The sequence below is a fragment of the Sminthopsis crassicaudata genome, chromosome 3 (genome assembly GCF_048593235.1).
Source record: "Sminthopsis crassicaudata isolate SCR6 chromosome 3, ASM4859323v1, whole genome shotgun sequence".
Classification (NCBI taxonomy): domain Eukaryota; kingdom Metazoa; phylum Chordata; class Mammalia; order Dasyuromorphia; family Dasyuridae; genus Sminthopsis; species Sminthopsis crassicaudata.
The window spans coordinates 614,325,813-614,353,758 of record NC_133619.1 but is presented as its reverse complement, the minus strand read 5'-3'; the positions used below and the strand labels follow the sequence as shown (position 1 = coordinate 614,353,758).

The 27,946-nt window shown below is 39.5% G+C and overlaps 1 protein-coding gene across 6 annotated transcripts in view; it reads left to right on the top strand.

The window, feature by feature from the left end:
* ARHGEF10L (Rho guanine nucleotide exchange factor 10 like) overlaps positions 1–27,946 on the top strand; it is a 245,485-nt gene that overhangs the window by 162,796 nt on the left and 54,743 nt on the right. For all 6 annotated transcript variants that reach the window (XM_074306088.1, XM_074306087.1, XM_074306091.1 and 3 more), the window contains 4 exons: positions 3,132–3,247; positions 4,856–4,983; positions 9,119–9,219; positions 21,406–21,527. In XM_074306088.1, the coding sequence (XP_074162189.1) occupies positions 3,132–3,247; positions 4,856–4,983; positions 9,119–9,219; positions 21,406–21,527 (467 nt within the window). The remainder of the gene's footprint in view (positions 1–3,131; positions 3,248–4,855; positions 4,984–9,118; positions 9,220–21,405; positions 21,528–27,946) is intronic.

The window sequence follows — 27,946 nt, the reverse complement described above, 5'->3', positions numbered from 1 at the left end:
CTCTTTATGGTTAAATCATGAGAGTATACAGCACAAATATTTTCTTTGGAGGCGTCTGTAAATATTGTTGGTCCTTTAAGAGGAACCTTAGAAACTTTTTCTTCAACAATCCACCGCCAATTATGTAGTAGCCAGGTTATCTTTAATGGAGACCCGTGTGTGAAATTTGGAGCTATGGTCAATAAAATTTGCCATTCTGGGATGGTCTCACAGCATACATTAATTTGTGCGTTAGTATAGAATGTGTATATTTTTTCAGGACTTATCCCAGAATACAAACAAACCCTCTCCCCCAAGCAGTTAACCTATCTGGTCCCTTCCATTCACCACTTTCTGGGTCTCTCCACATCACTTGTATATAATGTAATTCACAATAGACCCAGGATTCTGAAGCCTTTTCCTAGAGCTTTTTCTACTTCTCCTAGGTAGACCCCACTAAGCACAGGGCTCTCAGATGATGTGATGGGTGTCATCTCCAAGGAAGATCCTTGGAGTCTGTGGTGGGGTGCTCACCCTAGTACTACCCCATCCTCAGACAGAAGAGGGGGATATACTCTGGCCTTTCCACTGGGGAGAGGGCTAGGTCTGGGGGGGAGCAGTTGGTGAGGGTCGCCTCTCTCTGCCTGCCCTAGACGGAGCTATTCTGGAGCACTTCTCAGTAGAAGCTGCCTGGAACGGGCATGAGGCTGTTTGGGCCCCTTTGGGAAATTCCTCTCTTCCTGGCTCCTCTTTCATTTAACAGAGCAACTGGATCAATAGGGTACACCATGCTCAGGCTCCGTTTTATGCTTCTCTCTTCAAAGAAGTTGCTTCGGAGGGTCTCCTCCTCCTTTCTCCCTCCCTTTCTTTCTCCTCTCTATCAAATGCCTCCCTTCAAAGAAGGGCCCTGGCCCATCAGTTTTCCCCCCAACTTGGGTGCTGCTCATTAGCGGCCTTCCTTCTAGCAGCCTGTCTCCCTGAATACTTGCTTCATCCACATGGGAATCGCCTCTCCCCACTCTCAATCGCAGCCCTTTTCTCTTATACGGGAAAACCTCCCTCCAGGATCTCCCTGGAAGCAGGCAGTGGAGCAAGCTAGGTTTGAGAGGATGATGAAGATGATGTCTAATATTTGGAGAGAAAGTGATCCTCTGACCCAAACTGGCTGCGTGACCTTGAATGACAGCCTATCAGTCAACTCTCTAAGCGTTTCAGTTCTGGAAGAGTGGCAGATCTGTATTAGTGGAGGTTCTTTTCATACTAGAAAATTACTCTAATAAAAAACTCGAAAACTTTGGCCAAATTATATTTCTATACACAAACACGATTATATACACACGCATGTAACAACCAACATGATTATATACATATGTATACACAAACATGATTATTTACATATGTACGTAATCTCTTACATGTGTTCAGTATGTCATGCTTTCATAAACATTACTCCTTTGAATCTTTCCATTTATAGCTAGTTCTTTAAATGTTTTAAGTTATGTGTGAGTATTTGGAGTTTTAGATATATATATATTTTTTTAAGATTTTTTTTTCCCCCCTGAGGCTGGGGTTATGTGACTTGCCCAGGGTCACACAGCTAGGAAGTGTTAAGTGTCTGAGATCACATTTGAATTCGGGGCCTCCTGAATTCAAGGCTGGTGCTCTATCCACTGCGCCACCTAGCTGCCCCGAGTTTTAGATATTTTAAGTTGCATGTGAGTATTTGAAGTTTTCCTGGCAAAGATGTTGGAGTGGTTTGCCGTTTCTTTTTCTAGCTTATTTTTATTAATTTTATTAATTTTAAAATTTGCATTATTTATTTATTTTTATTAATTAATTTATTTGCTGAAGCACTTGGGGTTAAGTGACTTGCCCAGGGTGACACAGCTAGGAAGTGTTAAGTGTCTGAGATCAGATTTGAACTCGGGTCCTCCTGACTTCAGGGCTGGGGCTCTACCCACTGCACCACCTAGCCACCCTTTCTCCAGCTGATTTTACAGATGAGGGAATTGAGCTAAGCAAGCTTAAGTGAATTGCCCAGGGTCACACAATAAGTGTCTTGGGACACTCAGGCCTTCCTGACTCCAGCTCTGGGACTCTACCCGTTGCGCCACCTGACTGCTTTAGAAGAGAACTTGACGGCCATCTAGTTCAAAGATTTTTAAATTTTGAATTGTAGCCCCCATATGAGATCTCATAATTGTATCTGGTCATCGTGATATTATGATTTATCATCAATAAATGTTTGATTTGTATAACTATATGCCTTAGGTTGTGTAAAAAATTCTCTATCAAAAAGGAGTGATCAATGGAAAAAGTTTAAGAAGCCCTGGTCTAGTCGAAGTCTTCATTATATAGAACAGGAAACTGAGACACAGCAAAGCTTAGTGATTTGCCCTGAGATCATATACGTACTTTGTGTCAGAGGTAGGATTTGAATCCAGAGTCTTAGAACTCTTAGAGCTCTTGTCCCTATACCACACTAGCTTCTTCAGGGAAATAGGACAGGGGAGCAAGCATTGGATTTGGACTTCAAAGACCTGGATTTGAATCCTGTCTCTGCTATTTATGATTTTTTTCAAGGTGATCAGGTAACTTTCTGCATGTGGAGCTCAGGTTCTTCATGTGTAAAATAAGGAGGTTGGACTAGATTACCTCCACAATGATGATTTCATCCATGCTTTATGATTCCCATTTTACAAATCACTTTTTAGTCGAGGAAGCTTGAGCTGAGAGAAATGATGATCCCAGAGTCACCCATTTGGGCACATATGCCATATTAGTGGCAGGGGCACTATTGGGACAGTGTGCTTTAGACTCCTGAGGCAGTGCTAATAATCTGTAGCCTAGCAAACTTAATGGCTTCCACAGACTGCCTACACCTTAGGGATGACCCCTACACGTCTTTCCTTCATTTTGCCCTCACCCAAAGTGCCTCTGGGAAAGCCACATTAGTAGTTCTCTGGTCAAAGAATACAGACACACTTTGGGCTGTCTGCTATCCTGCTGTTGTTCAGCAGCTTGTTCATCCTCATTTGTATGACCTTCTACCTGTGCAATGGGAAGAAGTGAATTATTTTGCTTTTTTTTTTTTTTTTTTTTACCCTCGTAATCTTAGCCTTTGTCTGAGTTATCTGTCTTCTCTTTCCCAGACAAGGTGTACCTCGGGCCCCCTCGCCTCTTCCAGGAGCTGCAGGATTTGCAGAAGGACCTGGCTGTGGTTGAACAGATCACCCTGCTTATCAGCACTCTTCATGGCACCTATCAGGTACTGAGCACCTTGGGCAACATTCCAAGGTCCCAATTATCAGACAGTGCCCCTTATCCTGGCTTATCAATGGGAACTATTTCTGTCAGTGGTTTAGGAGCTGTGTGTCCATTCTCTTGGAGATATCCCGGGGCTGTCTGCTGTGATAAATAACCTCACAGCCACCTGGAAATTTGAGGTGAAGCTTCCATGATAAGTCAAGGTATTGATTGTGTTGAACCAGACCAGACAAAAGTGATCTTTCCTTTATGTGGTCTGTTCTTGGAACATCGCTCTGGCTGGGGCAGTACTGGTCATAATCATCATTATCATCATCATCTTCACCATGTACCATTTCTATTGCATTTTCCATATTTTATCTCATTCATTCTCCTAACAACTGCCTGCTACTCTCTTATTATCCTCTTTTTTTCTTTTTTTGTAAATGAAGATGATGAACTGAAATGACTAGCCACAGCTGGCATTTGAGTGCATAGAGTCAGCTCAGGTCTCCCTTACTCCAAGCCCTGTATTCCATCTGCTGTACCCCCTAGCTGCCAGGAAGTCAGTCTCTTAGTCAGTTAGCATTTATTAAACTCTACTGAGTGCAAAGCATAATGCTAAGTGCTGGTAATGCAAAAAACAAAAAAAACAAAAAACAAAAGCAAAACCATGGTCTCTTTCTTTTTTTTTTTTTTATTTAGAATTTTTTTTTCACAGTATATATGCATCAGTACATGGTCTCTTTCTTCAATGATCTCACTTTTTAATGGGGAGACAACATGCCAAGTAGGTACATATCCACATTGTAAATGGAAGGTAGTCTTAGAGTGAAGAGAGCTGTGTCAGAGACCTTCCCTCCCAGCAAGCGGTATCTTATCAATAATGTCCTTGGAACTGGGCCAATCACAAAATCCCTCTTTAACTTGGAGGAATCTTAACTTTTGCTCTGGAGACTTAGGTTCCTCTTTCATTCTATCCCAGCCAGAATTCCTTAACTTCACCTTCTCCTTTATAACCCGGCTTCTGAAACTGTGGCTCATGAGCTCATATCGGGTCTCATAACTAAATGTGGGGGTTGTGAAATTATGATTTATTATCAGTAAATCTTTGATTTATATGCCTATTATATATATAATATATATCTATATACCTGAGGTCTGTCTATCTTATATGCCCTGTATATCCAATAAAAATTCCTCAGGTGAAAGTTTAAAGATCCCCATATGGGATTTCATAACTGAATGTAAGAGTTGTGAAATTATTATTTATTATTAGTAAATGTTTGATTTATATGTCTATTTTATAGATTTTATATATCTATATACCTGAGGTCTGCCTGTCTTGTATGCCCTGTATACCCAATAAAAATTCCTCAGGTGAAAAGAGGTCACAAGTGGAAAAGGTTTAAGGGCTACTTGAACTATATAGTAAAGTCAAGGATCAACTTAGTGCTAGGTTGTCCTGTTGAAAGTGGAAACTCCTATGATTCCCTTCCTTCCCACTTTCCTCCACTGTGGGAGGATCCAGGATGGGATGTGACTATGGTTGCCTTTACGAAAACTGACAGGTTAGACACTCACCTAATCAACCCCAACTAGGTAACTTCTATGTACCCTTTCCACACAGAATTTGAACATGACAGTGGCTCAAGACTGGTGCCTTGCCTTACAAAGGCTGATGAGGGTGAAGGAAGAGGAAATCCATTCTGCTAATAAGTGTCGTCTCCGTCTCCTGCTCCCTGGAAAGCCAGACAAGTGAGTAAAGAGTTTGAGCGGGAAAGTGGTTTTCAATTTGATTCTGTTTAGCCAAGATTTATTAATTCATTTGTCCCACAAGCATTTGTTAAGTACTTATTTGTCCAGTAAGCATTTATTACGCACTTGCTCTGTACAAGACACTATGCGGGATGCTAGACATAGAGGCAAAAATAAAAGGATTTGCCTTTGAGGAGCCTAGTACATTCAACTGAAGGAAACGGCATTATTTAGATATACCTACAGATATCTACAAGGTAGTTATACAAGGTGTATTCCAATGCAAACAGTGTAAATACACAGCAGTTAAAGCATTTATCAATTGATCAGGGCTGGCTTTTGATTCAGAACTGAGACTATGTGTCTGGCTAGAGTCCACTTTGGGGCAGTATCCTTGGGGGTTTTCAGGTGATACGAATGAGAAAAAGGGAAGCAGGCACCTGGGAGTCATCCTGTTCTCTGTCTCTGGAAGAAAATGACTCACATTTCTAGAGTGCCCTCAAGATTTTGTCACAACCCACCCCATGATGCCCTGTTTTTTAAAAACTAAATTTAACAATCATCAATAAATACAAACATTTTAATATATCAAGAGAGCTGTATGCATCATGAACAGTTATTTATCTTTTATATTTTCATATTTCATATTTAATGTGGAAGTTCTAACAATGGTTATGCTTGTCTGTCTTCCTTTGAACTTCCTTTTCTCTGTTGTTAATTGTTAATGAGTTGTAGATGGTGGTTTTCCTTTATTGAAGTATTGGTATCACCATCCCCCCAAATTGCCCATCCTCTCAGCACAGATGATATCCCTCCTTTGTAGCATCTAGCTTATTCATGGAAACCAAATCCATCTGTTGGCCATATCTGAAAAGTCTGGGCCATCACTTTGTTGCCACTGATTGAGGAAAATAGTTAAACAAGTTGTGGGGACATGAACATAAGAGATTATGAAAATGGGGGAAATGAAAAGTATTGGAAGATTTCTATGATCCAAGCTTCAGTGGGAGACATGTTTCAGTGTCAGCCTTTTAGGGTCATCCTGATTAACTCGGTTGGTCAGAGTTGCTTTCATTTGGCTTCCTCTACATTAAAGAAGTCATCGAATCAGTTGTTTCCCAGGTTCTACTTACTTCACTTTGCCTAAGTTCATACAAGTTCTCCGTATGTGTCTGAATCTCTCCCATTTTTCCTTTCTGGTGAGACAATGATTTTCTCATTCACACACACACACAGGCCACAATTTATTTAGCCATTCCTCAATTGATAATCACCATGCGACTTTTAGTCTTTGTCCCAACAAAACCTGCTTCTATGAGTAGTTTTGTACCTATGGATGTTTTCCTTTTTTTTTTTTAATCTTTCTGGGGTATCGGATTAGCTCTATTTTTCCATGTGAGAAAACTGAACCTCAAAGAATAACTAACCATTTTATTCTTTGTTAGTGATATTAGGCTGAAATTTGAACTCATTTTCTTTGGTTCAATGGTCTTTTCACTATACTGTATCATCTTTCTTTTCCCTTTAAAATCTTTGTTCATATCTTTCATTTAAAATTTTTTTATTGTTATCTTTGGTTTTTGATCATTACATTTCCCAATCTATCCCCTCTCTGCAAGAGGGTTGCCTTTTAAATCTAAGTGAGAACCTGAGTCAGTAAAGCTAGCCACATATGACCTTATATGCAGAACCCAGCCATAGTCCTCCACTTCTGCAAAGAAGGAAGGAAGATGCATTCTTATAGCTTTTCTTTGTGACCAAACTAATTCATTTTGACTTCATCAGCTTTGGTTTTGATTATTTTGTTGTTATTCCTTCCATATATATATTGTTAAGGTCATGATTTATGTTGGTTTCTGATTTTATTTTACTTGTGTAAATTCATAAAAGTCTTCCTATACTTTTCCATTTTCCCCATTTTCATATTCTCTGTGTCATAGTATTTTTGTTACGTTCATGTTCCACAATTTGTTTAGCCATGTCCTCTATCAATGGGCAACTATCTTGTTTTTAGTTCTTTTGTACTGAAAGAAATGCTTCTACAAATATTCTGGTGTATATCAGAATATTTTTTTTGATCTATGATTTCTTTGGGGACATATTGACTGGCAGTGGAATCTTTCTGGGTTAAAGAATATAGATATTTTTTGCTCACTTTCTTATCTTAGATCCAAATTGCCTTCCAGCAAGGTTGGAACAATTCCCAGATATACCAGTGCCTTGCCTGTCTTTCCACAATGTCTCCAAAACTGACCGTTCTTATCTTTCATCATCTTTGCCAACTTTCTGGATGGGAGGTGGAACCTCAGGGCTTTTTTATTTGAATTTCTCCCATTACAGTGATCCAGAGCCATACTTCATATGGTTGCTAATAGTTTATGTGTTTTTTTTTTCTTTTTGGCTCTGTTTATTTATGTCTTCTTGGTGCCTAGCCATTATGTTGATTTTCTGCTATTCTTTTAATGTTCTTTTTGATGTTCTGCTGGCATCTTTTAAAATTCAGCCCTGCAGAAAGATGTACCTGGACACAAGGCTAGGTCCTGAGCTAGAGGGGTATTAAGTGATAGATTAGAAGCATGATGTGGGGGGAGTTGGAGATGAGGCTAAAGGTCAAGGATATTCCAGGCCTATGATGCGGTGGAAATAGTATATAAGATTGGAAATCAGGGGACCAGGTTCTGGTTCTTTTATTACCTGGAGGAATGATGTCCGAGCCTAAATTTAGAAAGACCTGAGTTCAAATTCTGCTTCTGATATCATTAATTATTCCTTAAAGTCAATTGCCTTATCTGTAAAATGGAGGCAATAAAGCCTCTAGTGTAAATGTACTTTGCTAACACTAAAGAGTTCTATACATATGCATTATTATTCTAGGAGGATATAAACTTCTTGATCATAGGAAAAGTTTCCCGTTTTCTTTTTATTCTCAATACCTGCCAAATTTTTTGTTTTCTTTTTTTTTGGGGGGGAGAGGGGGAATCTAGACCCTTGATTTTCATAAGTGTGAAGAACTACCAGTATGGAATCTCCCTCCACTGAGGGAAAACAATAACTCATTTATAAGTTAACTGTTTTAGGAGGGGGAGTACCTCTAATGCCATATAATTTTGGAGAGCTCTATGGGACAACGAGAGGTTTAGTCATTTTATTCATGGTCATGCAAGTATGTTTTGGAGGCAAGACTTGACATTTGATTTTTCTTTTATTGCCTTGTAAATTGTTGACCTTTTAAAAATGCCTGTTGAGATGAATTGAAGTGGCAAAGAATCGGAGATTGAGGGGATACCCATTAATTTGGGAATGACTCAACAAGTTCTGGTATATGATTGTGATGGAATATTATTGTGCTATAAGAAATGATGAGCAGGCAGATTTCAGAAAACCTGGGAAAGACTTACATGAACTGATGCTGAGAGAAGTGAGTAGAATCAGATCATTGTACATAGTAACAGCAAGATTGTATGATGATCGGCTTTGGTAGACTTAGGAATATAATGATCCAAGACAAATCCAAAAGACTCATCATAGAAAATGCTATCCGCATCTAGAGAAAGAATTATGGAATCTGAATGCAAATAGTATTTTCACTTTTTTTTTTCTTTCTTGTTTTTCCCTTTTGTTCTGATTCTTCTTTCACAACATGATGAATGTGGAAATATGTTTAAAATGATTGTATGTACATGCATAACCTATATCAGATTGCATGCTGTTTTTGGGAGGGGATGGAAAGGAAAAAGAGAATGAAAAATTTGGAACTCAAAATCTTAAAAAAAATGAATGTTGGAAACTATCTTTACATGTAATTGAAAAAATACTATTAAGTGAAAAAAAGAAGTAAGTTGTTTTCTGGATCTTAGTCTCCTCATGTCTTCAATGGGTTAACTTGATAGATGGGGAGCCTGAGCCCCAGTTACTACTCTCTTTCATATTTAGAAAAGCTGTCTTATCTCAGTGGACTCAAGTTTGCAACAAGAATGACACTTGCCAAACTCGCTGCCCCATGCCACTGTCTTCAGAGAAAAAAGAAAATGTAAAAATCCAAGGCGATCTCCCCAAAGGGAAGAGATGTCACTCAGTGCATTGAAAGAAGAAAGAGACTTACTCACATCTCTCTTGTTCTCACTCTCCCTGCCAGGTCTGGCCGGCCCATCAGCTTCATGGTGGTTTTTATCACACCCAACCCCCTGAGCAAGATCTCCTGGGTGAACCGTCTACACTTGGCCAAAATTGGGCTCCGTGAGTAATCCAAGGGGGAACAAGACTCTAGGGAATGGTGCTGGGAGAAGATGATGTAGGGCACTGAGAAATTTGAGCCAATCAAAACACAAAAATGTGCCAGACTTTGAGGATTTAGAAACAAAAATGTTATGGTTTCTACTCTCAAGAAGTTTATATTCTGTTGTGTGCATTCATAGTTATAGTTGTTTGTGGAAGGACACCAATAGCTAAGGGGATCAGGAAAGTTTTTCAAGTAGAAGATGATGTTTGAACTGAGTTAGCAAGCAAAAGAGATCTAAGAGATGGAGTTGAGGAGACAATGGTGGGCAAAGGCTTGGCAGTGGGAGATGGGAGATGGCTATCATGTATGAGGAATTTCTGGAAAGTCAGTTTGGCTGGACTCTTACAGGAGATCAATAATCATCAAAGAGAATGTTGGTCTGGGTAGTCTCGGGGATGATGAGTGATCCTTTAGATAATTAGGGAACAAGCACTTTCCAGAGGTAATGGTTACACTGGATTCCTGTGCTCAGAAGTAAGGATAGAGAATGAGGGTGGGTCAAGGTGGACTTAAAAATGACAAGTTGGTAAAGATGGCAAGGTAGATGGTTGGATGGGACATGCAAGGAAATTGTGGGTGTTTCTAAGTAGCCGAGCAGAAATCCAAAACCACGTCTTGTGGCTCCAGACTTGTGTTCTGTCCATGGTCCAAAATAGTCTCAGAGAAACATTCTCAAAATGGGTCTTAGAACAAGGAATGTGTGCACTGCAAGGGGCCTAAGGACTGAGAATATGAGAACTGAAAAGGAGCCTTAAAATAGAGAATCCTAGAGCTGGGAAAAGGACCTTAAAATGTAGAATATCAGAATATTCTGATTGGATCCCCCAGTCCATCCTTCTCATTTTACAGAGTAGAAAGCTCTCTTCATTCTACATCATTTTGTTTGGTTTAAATTTTTTTTTATTGATTTTGTTTGTTTTAATATAATTTTTATTTCCAAGTATATTCCTCTTTCTAGTCCTTCCCAGAATGCCATTATCTGTTTAAAAAAATTAAAAAGGGTAAGAAAGAGAAAATAGCCGTTCAGAAAAATTCACCATCACCTATGTGATGCTCCCCTTCCGCAGAGAAGGGAGAAAATCCCATTTTTCCATTTGTCTTTGAGGCTGGTCTTGATCCTCATGTTCACCCGGTATTCTCTTTGCTTTTGTTACTGTTCTTTCTATTTAAACTTTTGTCATTGCAAATTGTTTTTCTAGTCTTGTTCATTTACTTTGCATTGGTTCATGTGTCTTCTCTGATTTCTTCATATTTATTGTTTTCGCACAGTGCAGTAATATCCCATTATGTTCATACGCCACATTTTGTTTTGCTGTTTATTTCCCCGGCGATGGACACTTCCTTTGTTTCCAGTGCTGTGTTAGCCCCCAAAATGTTGCTATTAACATTGTGGTCTACATGGGACTTTGCTCGCCATCTTTAATCTCCTTTGGGGTCATGTGCTTGACCCGCTTCTGCCTCAGAGGGATTCTTCTGTTGGGCCCAGGCTCTGGATGATGCAGAGGGGCGGCTTGAGAAAGGGGCAGAGCTAGACTTTGAGGTTTGCCCCCATAGTGTGGGGGTTCCCAGGATGTTGAAAGCAAAGCGACTTATCTTCCACAAAGTCAAGGTACCAAATCACAGGGCAGTGTCCCCCTGGCTTGGGCTCCTCCTGGGAAAGGGCAGATACCCCCAGGCCCAGAGACAGAGCCTTGATCTCCTTCTCTGGGAAGGAATCCCTCCCCTTCCCCAAGCTGGTTCAGTTCTGGTTGCCCCAGGCCAGTACTGAGGCTCTGTTTGCATGCTAGCTTTAAAGGCTCTTTTAGGTTTTCCCCTGATAGGCCGGATGAAAGGGGGCTTAGAGCCTGGTGACTGATGCGGACCAACCCGGTCCCATCTCCTCTCCATTTCCTCTGAAGATGCTCCACTGCCTTATCTTTATGCTGTTCTGCTGCAGCAAAAGTTTTAATGGAAGGAAATTCATTTGAAATCTTATTTGAATGCATGAGTCCCCCTGGGGCTGGAATAATTTGCTTCTTTTATTTTGTTAGTTTGTTTTTATCTGCAGTGCCTGGTTATAGGGGAGGAGGAGGGGGGGAAGATTGGGGTGGAATAATATAAACCTGTTAGAAATAAAACACGTTAAAGACATTTCTGAATATAGAATTTTATTTCTTTTTATTTCTTTTTCCTTTTTTTTTGTTCTGTTCTTCATGCATTCATGCCCCCCTATGCCGACCATGTGAGTCTAATACACTCTTGAGTGAGAATGAGAAAAAGAAAGAATCGCGTTTAAGGAGAGAGGAGACAGCTTAGTGTCATGGATGGTGTTGGATATGGCTTGAATTTGAAGTCCTGAATTTGAATCCTGCCTTCAATTCGTATTGGCTGTGTGACTCTGGGCAGGTCCCTTAACCTAAAGTGTGTGTGTGTGTGTGTGTGTGTGTGTGTGTGTGTGTGTGTGTGTGTGTGTGAGATGCCTCAGAACAAAGAAGTGATTTTTGGTACAGCATCTCTGTGGAGCCTAATCTACCTTAGAGACTACATAGTCCATTTTACAGATGAGGAAACTGAGGCACAGAAAAAGGAAATGACTAAGGACATGTGAGTGGGAAGGTCTGGGATTTAAACCCAGGGCTGTCTCCAAATGCAGCATTCTATCTGTCACACCAGGATAGAGGGGGTAGAGGATGAAGGAGACTATGATGGTCTAGGGATGTTCCCAAGACCATAGCATAGAAGTGATTTTTGCATCTCTGTGGAGCCTAAGCTGGGCTGAGCAGGAAGGGGCTGTAAGCTGGGGTACAAAGAAGTAAGAGTCCTCTGAGCTAACTCTGCCACTCCATTTTAAAAATAAGACAACTAGGTTTCACTGAGGGAAACGATGTGCCCAAAGTCTCCAGTCTTTCTACTACATCACAAACCCTCATCTGCTTGTCTTTAGCCAGAAATCCAAAGTCCTCCATGATGTGACATTGACATCCTTTCCAGCCTTTTGCCATTCCTTGTGCCCCCTTGACTAGAAGGGCTGGGGGGGGAGTCCTCCAAAAGACGTGCTTGAGCTTAGACAAATCATGTCATTTCTTTGGGTCCTAGTATGCTGCTCTGTACGCTAAGAGGATTAATTTTTTCTTAAAGTCCCTTTGAGGATCTCCATTCTGGAATTCCTCCTAACTTTAATATTCTCTGTTCTAAGTAAGACCCCTCTCACCTTTGATATTCTATGTTTTAAGACCTTTTCAGACCTAATATTCTCTGCTCTAAGATCTTTTCCAAGTCTAACATTCTATGTTCAAGGACTCCTCTCAACTTTGATATTCTATTTTCTTAAGACCCTTTCTAGCTCTAGCATTTTATTTTCTAAGTCCCCTTTCAGCTCAAACATTTTTTCTTCCCAGCTCTAATACTCCATGTTCTAAAACCTTTCCCAGCTCTAACGTTTCATTTTTAAGTCCCCTTTTAGCTCAAACATTTTATTTTCTAAGATCTTTCCAACTTGAGCACTCTATGTTCTAAAACCTTTCCCAGATCTAACATTTTATGTTCTAAGACTCTTCCCAGTTCTAACCTTCTCTGTTCTTTTTTTAAGGAAGTTTTTTTTTTTTAAATTTTCAAAACATATGCAAGGATAATTTTTTCAACATTAACTTTTGAAAAACCTTGTGCTCCAATTTTCCCCCTTTCCCCTTACCCCCTCACTTAGATGGCAAGTAATCCAATATATGTTAAACATGATAGAAATATATGTTAAATCCAATATAGGCATACATATTTATATAATTATCTTATTACACAAGAAAAATCAGATCAAAATGTTAAAAAAAGAGAAAGAAAATAAAATTCAAGCAAGCCACAACAAAAAGAGTGAAAATGCTATTACATTCTCTGTTCTAAGACCTCTTCCAGATCTAACATTCTATGTTCTAAGACCCTTCCCAGTTCTTAACATCCTCTGTTCTAAGACCTCTTCTGCGTCTTAACATTTTATCTTCTAAGACCCTTCCCAACTCTAACATTCTATTTTCTAGGACCCCTATTTTTAAGACCCTTTCCAGCTCTAATTTTTATTTTCTAAGACCCCCCTTCCCAGCTCTAACATTCTATGTTCTAAGATTCTTTCTGTCTTTAACATTCTATGTTCTAACTTCCTTTCCAGCTTAGCATTCTATATTCTAATGTCCTTTATAGCCTGACATTTTCTGCTCTACGTTTTTTTTTTTTTTAGCTCTGATATTTGATGTTCCAAGATCCCTTCCAATTCCGAAATCTATTTTAGCCCTTCAAATTCTATTCTCATTATTATAGCATCAATCCCAGGTCTGAAGCCTCTTATAATTCTAATATTCACTCTTCTTAAGCCACAAACCTCCTTGACCCTTCTCTGTTCTAATACCATTTTCAGCTCTGCACTTTTGTATTCTGGGGTCCTCTTCTTGCTTTCCCCTGATATTCCCCAATGTTCCCACTTCCATGTGCCGAAATCTCAGGTGCAGAGGTAGGAATGAGCTTAGTGTGTGTGGAACAATGACAAGACGAACCTGGTTGGCGTGTGAGGACCATCCTGGAGAGATGTAGGAGAGCAGTAAGGGACAATCTCAGAGGAATCACTAATTTTTTTTTTTACTAATGACCACTTTTGAGCAGGAAGGGACAATGGCTCACGATGGTAATGGCGGAAGGGTTGGGGGGTATCTGAGGATGCCAGAAGGCCCAGAGCCAAGCCAGCAGAGACCCTTCTCTGTTACTAGCCCCAAGCTTCAGACGGAACCGTTTTGTATGGGCATCAGTGCCAAATGGGCCCTGCTAAATATGGCTTGACACTAAATAAGTTCTCACTTAATGTCAATTGGAAATAACTGCTTTGCCATTCTAACTTGTTCATAATGTCAATTACCCAAGTGAGTTATCAAGGTTCTCTTGCAACAGCTTTTTAATTTGGTCTCAGCCTGCGCGGTTTAGCGCTGGGAACAATGGCCCAGCAGATGGAGAGCCGCCACTAGGTTTCCCTCGAACATGAGAAATCAGAGGCAGGCAGAGGGAACCATCTGGTGTGAAAAGGTCAGATCATTAAAAATAATAATAATAACAATAAATTGCAAGAGCTTGATAGGAGGTGGGTGAGTGGAGCTAGGTGGGAAAAGGGGAAAAAATACTGATGAAAAGAGGTTTGACAACATATGGAGTAAAACACTTAGGTCTGCAGAAAAAGGACCCTGGAATGCCCTTTGCCCAACCCTTTTCTCCCTGCTCCCCTGACTCAGAAACCCCAAAGGATTCCTACCAATTCTTCCATCCTTGAAAGCCCAATGCAGACACAACTCCTTCAGGAAGTCTTCCTGGATCTCCTTACTTGATAATAACTTTCCTTTCTTGACTTTTGGTAATATATTAAATATTTATGTTAGTGTTTAATTAATTAATATTAGACTGCAAATTAATTAATATTAGACTGTAAATTCCCTGAAGGCAGGGACTGTACCTTACTAAACTTTATTTTCTTAAAAGATTTATAAAAAAAAATTTTATTGATAATCTTTTATTTTTATACCTAAAGGTACCTAGCTGGGATAATGGAAAGAACACAGACTCCAAACTCATGAATACCTTCCTTCCTATGCAGCCACACATACTTAAGAGCTGCGTGACACTGGACGGATCACATAACGTGTCTGCCTCAGTTTACTCATCTGTAAAACAGTGATAGTGATAGCATCTACTTTCCGGGGTTCTTGTGAAGATCAAATGAGTTAATATTTGTGAAAAGCGCTTTGCAGGCCAGCTATATAAATGCTAGCTATCATCATTATTGTTTTTGTGATTATGATAACCTTCCCTCATGGCTTTCTCAATGAGCCATTCCCTGTAACCAAGATTTTAAAAATGCAAACAAAGCAGTTCAGCAGTGTCGAGCAACAACTGATTGTGCCTGACTGTATGCAGTAACATACACCCCTAGTCTGTCACTTTTTGTAAAGATTTGGACTGGAGCTACATTTTCTCAGCCCTTATCCAGAGCCAAGTTTGGTCATGATCTGGATAGTCAGGATTTTTTTGTTTTTGTTTTTACATTTAGATTAAATAACAAGCATTTATTAAGCACTTATGTGTGTCAAATATTGTCCTAGGGATACAAAGATAGAATGTGAAATAATTCTGGTTCTCAGGGAATTTATATTCTGTCACAGAGACGGTATGCAAGGAGGTTTACGCAAAATGAATACAAACTAAGTTTCACTAAATACTACTGGGGAAGCTAGGTGTGCAGTGGATGGATAGTTGTCCTGAAGTCAGGAGGAGGTGAGTTCAAATGTAGCCTCAGATGCTGCCTAGCTGTGTGACCCTGAACAAGTCACTTCACCCTATTTATCTCAGTTTCCTCTTCTGTAAAATGAAGTGGAGAAAAAAAAGACCAACCACTCTGCTCTCTCTGCTAAGAAAACTCCAAATGGGGCCCAAAGGGGTTGGATATTCCTTAAAAAGACTGAACAACAGTAATTAAGGAATTAGGGAAGAAAAGACACTAGGAATTTGGGTAATCTGGAAAGGTCTAGGAGGTGCTGATTTGCTATACCTGGAAGGAGAGGCTTCCATGAGGCAGAGGAGAGGAAGAAGAACATGCTTTGATGTCTGAGAAGCTCAGTTGCATTTGTATATCAAGTGAGTATACAGTAGGTGCTTAACATGTGTATTGTGCACAATAGTGGGTGCTTAACAAATATTTACTGTGGCTGTTTGCACAGATGCCTAATAGGAGATAGAATAGTGCACTTGGCTAGGAAGAACTAAGTTAGAATTCTACCTCTGACGTTATTAGCTGTAAATGACATTTTCCTATTCAGAGCCTCAGTTTCCTTGTCTGCAAAGCAGAGCTATTTAACACCCATAGAACCTACATCATAGGTTTGTTGTCAGGCTCAAAGAAGATGCAGCACATAAGTGCTTTGTAAACTTTAAAGCACCATGGAAGTGCTAGATACTTCTGTTGTTGTTATTGTCACAAGATAGCTGTTGAATGTGTGAACAAATAAAGGAGTGAATGAATAAATGAATGTGTGACAATGTGGTGAGTATGAGGCTGAGAGTAATGAACAGGCTGTTCCTATCTTAACAGTATCTTCCATTTGCATAATATATGTTAGCTTTCCCAACTTCTTATCATTTTATCCCATTCTCCAGTAGGAATTCATTCAGCCCCCACCCAGCCAGTGCCCACTTACTGATCTGGGTCAATGCAGATCATTTGGAAACTCCTCCTTTCCCTCTCCTTAACCCTTAGAGTTCCTCTTATATGTTTTCCAAAGCCTTTTCATCAGACAAGCTGAAATTACAGTGAGGTGTTGGAATATTTGAGTAGCAATAAGGATAGAACAGAGAATATCAGAGCTGGGAGGGCCCTTAGAACCCAGGAGGTCAGAGCTGGGAGGGCCCTTAGAACCCAGGAGGTCAGAGCTGGGAGGGCCCTTAGAACCCAGGAGGTCAGAGCTGGGAGGGCCCTTAGAACCCAGAAGGTCAGAGCTGGGAGGGCCCTTAGAACCCAGGAGGTCAGAGCTGGGAGGGCCCTTAGAACACAGGATGTCAGAGCAGGGAGGGCCCTTAGAACCCAGAATGTCAGAGCAGGGAGGGCCCTTAGAACCCAGGAGGTCGGAGCTGGGAGGGATCTTATGATGCAGAATGTCAAAATTAGGAGGAACTTTAGGACATAAAATGTGAAGGTAGAAAGGTCTTTAGAACAGAGAATTTCAGAGCTAGAAATGAAATTTGAGATTACACAGTAAAAACCCTTTTTCTTATTAAGGAGCTTGCTGTTCATTGATCCTGAGGTTTATATGAAGTCACATATGTCATTCATGGCAGAATCCAGATCTTTCACCTTTATATCCAGGGTTCCTTGCCATGTGCTTTCCAAAGGGAAAGCTAAATTTAGTAGTAAAAATGACATTTGGAGCTTGTCTGTGGATTTTTATTTATCTCAGTTGTCCCTGGGCATTCAAGGCCTGCCTTTTTCATGGGGCTTTTTAGCATTTTCAATGCAGCTTTTAAATGGAGGAGCTATTTTATCCCCAATACTGGGCTGATTTTGATATTTGCATGAAAATAATGGAGCGAAGGGTAGTCTGGTGTGGTGGGTAGAGCCTTGGAGCTAAAAAGGCCCAATTTCAATCCCAGCTCTTGCAATTCAATGGTTTTATGACCTTGAGCAAGATATTCATTCATCAGTTTATTCATCCATCAAACGAGCATAATAATCTTTATCCAAACTGTGTCCCAGGGTGATGGTGAGGAGAGAGCCACATACTCCATAAATCACTAAAGAAATGGGAGCTGTCAGCTCTGCCCTGATCGGAACATCATCATTGCCGGACAAGGCAGCTAAGTGGTGCGCTGCACAGAGTTAGGGAAACCTGCATTCAAGTCCTCTCCCAGACAATTATTAGCTGTGCCAAGTCATTTGACCTTTTGAGCCTCAGTTTCTTCATCTTTAAGATGGGATAAATACAGCATCTTCCTGGAATTGTAAGGATCAAATGAGATAATTAAAAACTGTAAAGCTGTCACTAAGTGCTAGTTTTTGTCATCATCATTATTATTATTAGGTAGCGATATGGCGCAGCAAGTAGAGTACCAGGTTTGGAGTTAGAAAAACGAATTCAAATCCAGTCTTAGATATTTAGTAGCTGTGTGACCCAGGACAAGTCACTTCACTCTGTTTGCCTCAGTTTCCTCATCTGTCAAATGAGTTGGAGAAGGAAATGGTAAACTGTCCAGTATATCTGCCAAGAAAACCCCAAATGGTGTCATGAAATGGTTTAACAACAACAAAAATGATGATGATGGTGATGATGATCCTGGAAGAGAGGGAGCATCTGGGACTCTAGACACAGTGTGGTTGTGCAAGGCACAGGACCCTTTGCTGCTCTCATTATCTTTGCCTAGGAACTCAGCTCTTTGGTGCTTCTGCTGAGGAGGTCCACATTGTCAGAGGCTTGGCTAATGAGCCTTCCTCTCCTTCCCATCAGAGGCGCTCCAGCCCCAGTTCTGTAGAATTGCAGGAAATACAGAGAATGCCTGCTCCCATGGCTGTCTGTCCAAGGGGCTGCTCCCCTTACCCTCGGGACACACTGGGTCATTGTGGATCCACCCACCAGTGAGATGGGGACCTCAGGGAGGAAGTGGAATGTGTGGCTCACAAGGAGATGGGAAGGGGATTTTTCACTATGTCACAGGGAGGACTTGAGAGAGAAGCCTCTGAGGAGACTGCCTCAGTGATAGTGGGAAGAATCTTGGGGACGGAAGATGGGTGTCACGGCCTGTCATTTTGCTTTGTGATCTTCAGTTTCTTTTAGGCTCCAGTTCTCTGTTAAATGTTTGAATTATTTGATGTGAAGGGTTCTTTTTAGATCTAACATTTTCTGTTCTAAAGACCTGAGACATCCAGCTTTAGCAAGTGGAGTGCTTGACTTGAGGTGAAGAAGACCTGAGTTTGAATAGTGCTCTAGACACTGGCTGGAGGCAAGCGTTAGTTATAAAATGAGGATCATACCTCCCCACCTCTGACGTTGAAGGAGGATCGAACGAGATATTGTTAAAGTGAATTTAGAAACCTTGAAGAGATATAGAAATGCTAGTAGTATTATTATTGGAAAGGCTAAATTTCATTTAGAGTTTTAGCTGTTGGTAAAGATGCTTTTAGGTCTCATGATCTTTGTTCTGAAGTTCCTTCTAGCTGATATCCTTTCTTCGCTTAATTCTTTGTGATTCAGAACAACAAACCAACAAACTTGAATATTTCAGAACAACAAGCCAACAAACTTGAATATTTCAGAACAACAAGCCAACAAACTTGAATATTTCAGAACAACAAACCAACAAACTTGAACAAAGAACAGAAAACAATTGCAGGTCAATCTGAATTTCATCTGTATAGATTATATTTTTAATATTAGCCTTTTCTTTTCTTTTTTGCTTTTGTTTTCTGAGGCAATTGGAATTAAGTGACTTGCGCAGGGTCACACAGCCAGGAAGTGTTTAAGTGTCTGAGGCCACATTTGAACTCTGGTCCTCCTGACTTCAGGGCTGGTGCTCTATCCACTGCACCAACTAGCTGCCCCACCTTTTATTTTCAAAATACATGCAAAGATAGTTTTCAACATTCACTCCTGTGTTCCAAATTTTTCTCTTTCCCTTCCTCTTTTCTCCCTCTCCTAGATAGCAAATAATCTAACATATGTTAAATATGTGCAATTCTTCTATACATATTTCCACATTTATCATGCTGCACAAGAAAAATCAGATAAGAAAGGGAAAAAATGAGAAAGGAAAGAAAAAGCAAGCAAATGACACAAAAAGTGAAAATACTAAGTTCTGATGCACATTCAGTCCCCATAGCCCCCTTTCTGGATGCGGATGGCTCTCCATCACAAGTCTATTAGAATTACCCTGAGTCACCTTATCACTGAAAAGAGCCAAGTCCATCAGAGTTGATCATCACATTAGATTGTATTTATATATATGTATATATATTTAAAAATAATTGTATAGTTCTAAATTAACACATTAATTTCAATGCCAATCTTCTTTTCTGTGTCTCCTACTGAACTTCTTTCTGTCCATGGATTTTAAAAAATGCTTCAGTGATAACCTTTTCTCTTCTTTCCCCCTGCATTATCACCACCAGCCTTTCCAATTCAATTTCCCAAAATTAAATTAAAATTCTTTTAGAAAATAAATCTACCACATATTTCCTTCCAAAAATGTATATATCTTCCTGTACCTTCATACCGTCTCCTCCCTGTCATGATGTAGATAGCACATTTCATCATCAGTTGTCTTGTACGTGTATATATCTATACATCTATATATGTCTGTGTCTACATATGTATATATGTACATATATTATACATAAGGATCATATTTTGTGAATATATTGATCAGATTTCTCAAATCTTTTTTTTACAGTGTTGTCATTGTATAAATTGTTTTGGTTCTATTCTGTTTACTTTGCATTGGTTCATGATTTTTTAGAAGTTGTGTGACCCTAGCTACGTCACTTCACCGTGTTTGCCTTAGTTTCTCCATCTATTGAATGAGTTGAAGAAGGAAATGGCAAACCAGTTTTCTCTGAATCCATCCCTTTCATCCTTTCTCATGGAGATATCATAACTTGGTTCTCCAGTTCTCAGTTGAAGGCAACCACCTTTGTGTCTAGTTTTTTTGCCACAACCAAAACCACTACTATAGATACTTTTGCATTCTTGGATAATTTTCCTTTTATCAGTATCACTTGTAGTGGTATCAATGAGGTCAAAGGGTATACACTTCAATGACTTTTTGAAGATAGTTTCAGATTTTTTGCCAGACTATTATATTGTTATAGATCTTATTATACAGTAACAGGTCTAATGGCAATGCAGCAGTGTGATTATTCTCCCATATCCACTTAACAATTGATATCTTTCCCTTTTTTGTCATCTTTGCTAATCTGATGTGTGTGAGATGGAACTTTAGAGTTTTAATTTACATTTCTCTTATTATTAGTGATTGAGAGCAGGTTTTTTTTTCTTGGGGAGCTAATTAATAACTTGTTTTTTTTCCACTTAATATTTAATATTCATATCCCATGTATTTATTGGAGAATGACTTTCATTCTTATTCATTTTTAGACTGTTCTTAATAAGTCAATATTTTACATTGATATTCATGATTAATTTTGGTCTATAGTTTTCTTTTTTTCTGATTTCTCCCTGTTTAGATATCATGTTTTTGATATCTAAACAGGGAGAAATATATATATATGTACATATATATATATGTATGTATATAAATTGTTCTAAGGAAATTAGCTCTGGCTTCAAATTTCTGAAATATTGGTTAGAAGATTTTCCAGGCATTTTAGAATAGCCATGAAGGAAATAGAAGAATTAATGCCATGTCTGAAATTGTTGCTTTCAGTTGGCTTTGACTCAATGGAGGGAGAAACCATACTGGCCTAAGATCTTAGGAATACACTGCAGAAACATATGGCCTTGTTGAGAAATGCTCCTAGGGTTGGTCTAGGGTCTTAAGGCCTAGAGGGCTTCGAATAATCACAGTTTTTAGGAATTTTTAATAGCACTTGCCCTTTCTCCCACCAGAACTAACCAACTCCTTCCTACCTTGTCTTCCAGGGGAGGAGAATCAGCCTGGCTGGAAGAGCCCTGATGAGGACAAGAAGAGCAAAGCCCCCTTTTGGTGCCCAATTTTGGCTTGTTGCATCCCTGCCTTTTCGTCCCGCACGCTCAGCCTTCAGGTGAGTAGGAGCTTGCTGAAAAGATATAAGAAGTAGGTATTTTCTTTCTTGCAAAGGAACACTTTTGAAAAGCCAGAGTTACAAGAGGACAGGCTTTATTATCTACTTAAAGTATGATGCCAGGTAGGCTCTTTTATTGCCTAGTGACTCAGTTTCTCCATCAAATCCAGGATAATTTTTGCTTATTGGATTTGTACCAGACATACTTTTTTCTAAATCTTTCTCTTCCTATCTTCAATACCTTTCTCCTATTCCAGATCTGGTATTTTCTCTTCATTCCTTATTGATGTAAATTTTGATCCCTTCCTCTTTTTACTTCTTTCTTTCCATTACAAAGAAATCTAAATCTTTTTTGGTCTTTTTCACATGCTAGGTATTTAATCAGGGAGTCAATAACCATTCATTTATGAGCCATTTCCTAAGGACCAGGTGCTGGGATACAAGTGCAATAAATGGAACGGCCCCTGCTCTCATGGTTATTTCATCCTATTAGAGAAGACAACACCCTTAGATTAGCCATATACAGAATAGACAAGATAGTTTGGGAGAGAGGGCACAACAGTATTTGGAGAGATTAAGAAAGGCTTTAAAAAGGAGGTGTGACTTAAACTGAATCTTGAAAGAAATAATTATTTTCTTCTATTCCCAACATTGTCTTCTTGAAGGTTAGAATCATATCTTCTATTTGTACTGGTGATTATTTTTCTAATTTGAGTTGTTATAGCTGGCCCATGATTTGAACTTTAAAGGGTCAGCAGGTAATTCTGAGAGATAATCTTGCAAATTTGTGGTCCTGGGGTTTTGTGATTTCTTTTGGCTCCCAGCATCTGAATGGAAGAAATGACCAATTAACAGCTGTGAAAATGGGAGAATATATCTTTGGGGAGTTTGCCCAAATTCTCTCAATTTTTACTCTTTCCTCCCATGTCAGATGATGAGGGACAGGAGGAGAAGCCCGTAGCTATCTCTTAGGTGCCCAAAAGTAGCCTGCTATTTCCATTCTAGAACAATGCTTTGCGCTTAGCAAGAGTGCTTAATTAATGGTTCTGGACTTGACCTGAATTACTTCCCAGCCTCCTTGAAAGTGGACCACAATCAGATTATTCAGTGATAGAAGCAGGATAGACAATCTTAACCTTCCAGCCAGTGATGTAAGATATTGCCTCTTTGACCTTCCTGGGCAAGCATCCAGTATCTAAGCCTTGGATTGCTTAGGATAATAAAGTTGTTCTTATCCCAGGAGAAGGGTTATATTGGCACTGGGCGAGGAGTTGAATTTGGCCTTTTCTCCCAAGTCCCAATTAACTGGGCAGTCAGAATGTCTTAATATTTTAATTTGTGGCAGATAAGAACAAAGACTAAATCTTATTGGCCCCATTAACTCTAATGGGGCAGGTCAGAGCCACTGCCCTGAAGACTTCCAAAGCCCTTAAGAGAACCACAAAGAAATCTGGGAGCTGAGAGAAACTCCTTACTCCGTGACTGATCCTGAGCATGCTAGGTGGCCACCACGCCTGAATATCAGCCAGTTAGCCAATGCATGCCATCCTTCTTTTAAAAATCGTTTTAATTAAAGCTTTTTATTTTTCAAAACATATGCATAGATAATTCCACAACGTTAGCCCCTGTAAAACCTTGTGTTCCAGTTTCCCCCCCCTTCTTCCACCCTTCTCCCCTAGATGACAAGTAGTCCACTGTATATTAAACATGGTAGAAATATATGTTAAATCCAATATATACATGCATATTTATACAATTATCTTACTGTATAAGAAAAATCAAATCAAACCAGAAAATAAAATAAAATGCAAGCAAATAACAACAAAAAGAGTGACAGTGCTGTGTCGTGAACCAAACTCAGTTCCCACAGTTCTCTCTCTGGGTGGAGATGGCTCTTTTGATCACAAGACCATTGGAACTGCTTTGAATCCTCTCATTGTTGAAGAGAGCCACGTCCATCAGGATTGATCATCGTATAATATTGCTGTTGCGTGGCGTCCTTCTTGATTATAAAACACTGAGTTTCAGGTTTCTTGCCCTTGGGTCCTTAGAGCTTAGAATGATAGAGCTGGAAGGGACTTGAGACTGTGGATTAAAAAACCAGGGAGAGCCTTAGAACATGGAATGTCAGAGCTAGGAGGGAACTGCTGAGAGGGAACCTAAAACATCTTGTCAGAACTGGTCAGAGCCTTGAATACTGGGTGAAAGAGTTAAAAGGGACATTAGGACAAAGAGCTGAAAGAGAACTTAAGAGTTTACCTAATTCAGTATCCCTTATTTTGCCAAGGAGGGAACTGAAGTCCGATGTAGAAATGACATGATGAAATTCCCTTTCCCTCATAAATGTCAAAGGGCTGAGAAGCCGCATGTGGGTCACAGGATTATGGCATTAGAAATAGAAGGGGAATCCAGAGATCATCTTGTCTAACTTATTGATTTTACAGATAAGGAAACTGAGGTCCAGGAAAGTGAATTGATTTTTCCCAAGTGATACAAAGAATAAACATTAGAGCCAAAGTCCTTTCAGGGAAGGCATCGCTAAGGCTTCACCATATAGACTAGCCTTTTCACAAGTAGCAACAGGCATCTTTCTTCCACCTCCTCTCTATTTTCCTTGGTATTTCCCTTTCAAAGAAATGATGAAAAAATGACACTCTTGTCAAATTATTTCCTTCTTTCTAAAACTCTAGCAATGTAATTTAAAGGAAAAAACATTTTTTGTTGCTATCTTTTTTCCTCCCCTCTACAACTGTCATTGAAGCAGCAAGGGAACATGCAGTTGGGAAGGCAAGAATTCAAATGCTAGAAAAAATCACTTAACCCTTCTCAGCCTCAGCTTTCTCATCTGAAAAATGGGGTGAATCATAGGACCTGCCACACAGGACTCGTGGGAGGATCTAATGAGATAGTCTGTGTAAAGAACTTTGGCCTAGCTTAAAGTGCTATGGAAATGTTAACTGTTTTGAGCTCTATTCTTTCAATAAGTTGAACCCTCCCCTGTGACAAACAAAACAAAACAGAACCAAAAAACCCCCTTAAACCTGACCTATAATCTGATCCATAGAGCAGGGTATGGGAGAGTCTGTCCTCCTAGTCCTCCACCTCTTTGCTACAAAGAACAAAGTATATCTCATCATCTGTTCTCTGGAGACTCCATTAGTTTTTATTTCTTCTGAGCTGGACTTCCTCCTCATGGTCTTTTCTTTTATATTGTTGTGGTTTTTCTTGGTTTAGCTTATTCTGGTCTTTCTCAGCTCAATCAAAAGAACTTCCCATATTTCTCTGAAATCCTCTTTTCTTTAAACTTGATAATTTACCATTATATTCCTAAACTGGAGTTTTGGGATCCATTTCCCAGTTTTCCATGGACTATGTTTCCAGATTACTTCAACTGCAAAGAGTTCTGCTTTGACTCAGTCACTCTACATCTATTAAATACCTACTGTATGCTTAGCCATATGCAGAATATTTTGATATGATTGGGTCTTTTTTTGGCTTTCTTGAGGGCATATGCCCAGTTTATGAATCTTACTGCCTAAACCAGATTTTTGGAGTTTATTCTACCCTTGCTGGTTGGCCATTGTAGGCCATTGTTGGCCATCTCTTCATCGGGCATTTGTCTTAAAACATGGAGGTCTTTATGGTTTTCCAAAACATGTTTGTTTATTGTCTTTGCCATCAGATTGCAAGGTTCTTGAGGTCAAGTCTCTTAATTTTGATTGCTTTGCCCCTCCCCACCAAAAGCCTACTGTGTGCAGCATCGAATAAAGTAATAATAGCAACCACAGCATAGCTATCATTTATAGACCGCTTGAAAGGTTTGCAAACTTTACCTTTTATTCTATCTCACAAAAATCCTAGGAAGTAGGAATTCTTATTACCTTCATTTTACAGTTAAGGAAAATGAGGCAGTGGCAATTTACTTGCCCAGAGTCACATAGGTAGTAAATATCTGAAACTAGTTTTGATCTCAGGTTTTTTCTAACTTCAGGCCCAGCATTTTGTCCACTTATAGCTTCCTATTAAGAGCTTTGCATTGGGAAGAACAACTCAGCAGACTGCTCATTTGGCACAGAGCTGCCAGAAACAAATTTATTAATTACCTATCTGAGCATGGTTTCTTAGAAAGAAAGAGCAAAGGGTAGTTTTCTTTGCTAATGGAAAACCTCTCTGTGACCTGACCCTCTTCTAATTAGAGTTTATATTGTCCAGGAGACAAAGGCAAATTGCACACAAAAAATTTAAATATGAATAAAAAAATTCAGCTTTAGGGCTTGACTCACTATGCATAATCATAGCAATGTTAATGTCAGGAGGTTCATGTACCCTTGGAGGTGATGTCTTGCAGGAAAACCAACATCAAGTTCAGGGCCTAAAAATATAGCCACCTTTTTCAACCGAGTCCTGGACTACACTAAGTAATACTTTCTTTGGCTAATAAAGGGATTCTGTTTTTTCACCCTGGTTGAATCTATACTCGAGATACTTCTTTTAATTGAATTAAACAAAGACTTTTCTTCAACTTTGGTCACCATAAGCAAAAGTTTCTTAATTTTCTGGAAGATTCAACAAAGGTTGAATTGTCCTCTCTTGAAGGAACTGATTGTCTTTGATAAGGGGGAAACAAAAGCTTTGTGATTAGGACCCTGTCTCCTTGGCTTTCTCTCCTATTCAGAAGAAAGTGGTATTTTTTTTTCTTCATTCAGGAGAAAATAAAGGCTTTCAGTTAGGACACTGACACATTCATTTTAGCTTAATATTTTAAAAGAATTAAGAGAAATATAATATTAATATTTTAAGAGAAATTGAAGGCCATAATGTACGCTTCCATCCCAAGTGAAGGTTGTGTTATGGGATGCTTCTTTAAGGCTTGGGTAATATCCCTGGTAGGGATATTAATGGAAGGCTTTTGAAATAGATGGGAAGTTAGATCAGATGATCTCAGAGGGCCTCTTCAATGTGGATTCAAAGTCTTACCTACCCACTCTACAAGCTTTTAACACACCTGATGCAAGTAATGAGATATATTCAATCGATTCTTTTTTAAGAAAAATTAATTGATTGAGGAAATTATTGAAACACTTTAATCTTCCCCTGTTGTGGCTTGGAAGCAGGAATTGGTCCCTGGTAAGGGGGAGAGGGCTTTTTAAGTATTTAAAAAATATATTTTATAGTATTTTATTTTTCAATTAACATGTAAAGACAATGTTCAACATTCAGTTTTTGAAGGATTTCAAATTCCAATTTTTTTCCATCCCTTCCCTCCCCCTCCCAAGATAGCAAGCAATCTGATAGAGGTTATACATATGCATAAAACATATTTCCATATTAGTCATGTTGTGAAAAAAATAGAATAAAAGGAAAAAAGCCTGAAAAAAAAAAAAAACTCCAAAAGTGGAAATAGTATGTTTTTATCTGCATTCAGACTCCATCTGACTTTAAGTATTTGAAGGACTATCAAATGGGAGCTGGATTGGTTTTATTCTACCTATAGAGCTGAGAAGCAGAACCACAAGCCATGTGTTTAAACTCCAGAGAGGGAGCTTTCAGCTCTGTGTTAGGAAAACTATTGATGCTATCCAAGAGATGAGTTGGATCATCTCCAGAGCAAGGAATCATCCAGGTGGGGGAGGTCACCGGTATAGGGCTGGAATCAATCAGTCAAGAATAAACATTTATTAAGCACTGACTGTGTGCTAGACACTTTGCTAAGCCATGCATCCCAATTGCTTAAACTGTGGTTCAAGATCCCATCTGGGGTCTTGTAACTGAATGTGGGGGATGGAAAATTATTATTTTTTATCAGTGAATGTTTGATTTGTATACCTATTTTGCATACCTATATCTCTGGGGTCGCATAAAGATTTCTCAGGCAAAAATGGGTTGCTAGTGGAAAAAAATTAAGAAGCTCCATGCCAGATGACCATTTGCCAGGAAATATCCTAGAGGGATGCTTGGATGGACTTCCTTCAGGTTGCTGGTTTTTTCCTTAATTTTTAATCTGCAAATTGGATCCTCTGACTGCTGTCCCTTCTACCTCTGAGATTTTTTTTCAGTTTTTTTAATCAATTTTTTTCAGTCTAGGATTTTATGTTTGGGACTCTTTTTGGTTCACCCTTCCTTAAATTTGTGGATCTCTCTGGAGGCTAGGGAGATGGGGAGGAAACAACCCCACTGCCTCTGTGTTGGGAATTTGAAGGCTATGGGGCTCTCTTGAAGAGTCTCTGTGAAGCATCCTATCTAACACTTGGTTTGGCTGGATGCCGTCCTCCCCGGAAGAATGTCTCTCAGGTGGGGGAGGGCCGACCATCTGCTCCTTTGCTCCAGGGAGGCCCACACAACATCCTCATTTGGAGCTTTCTGGAATACAAAGACATACAGGCTGAGAATAGCTTTGCTTCTGGGGAGGGCTGTGCCAC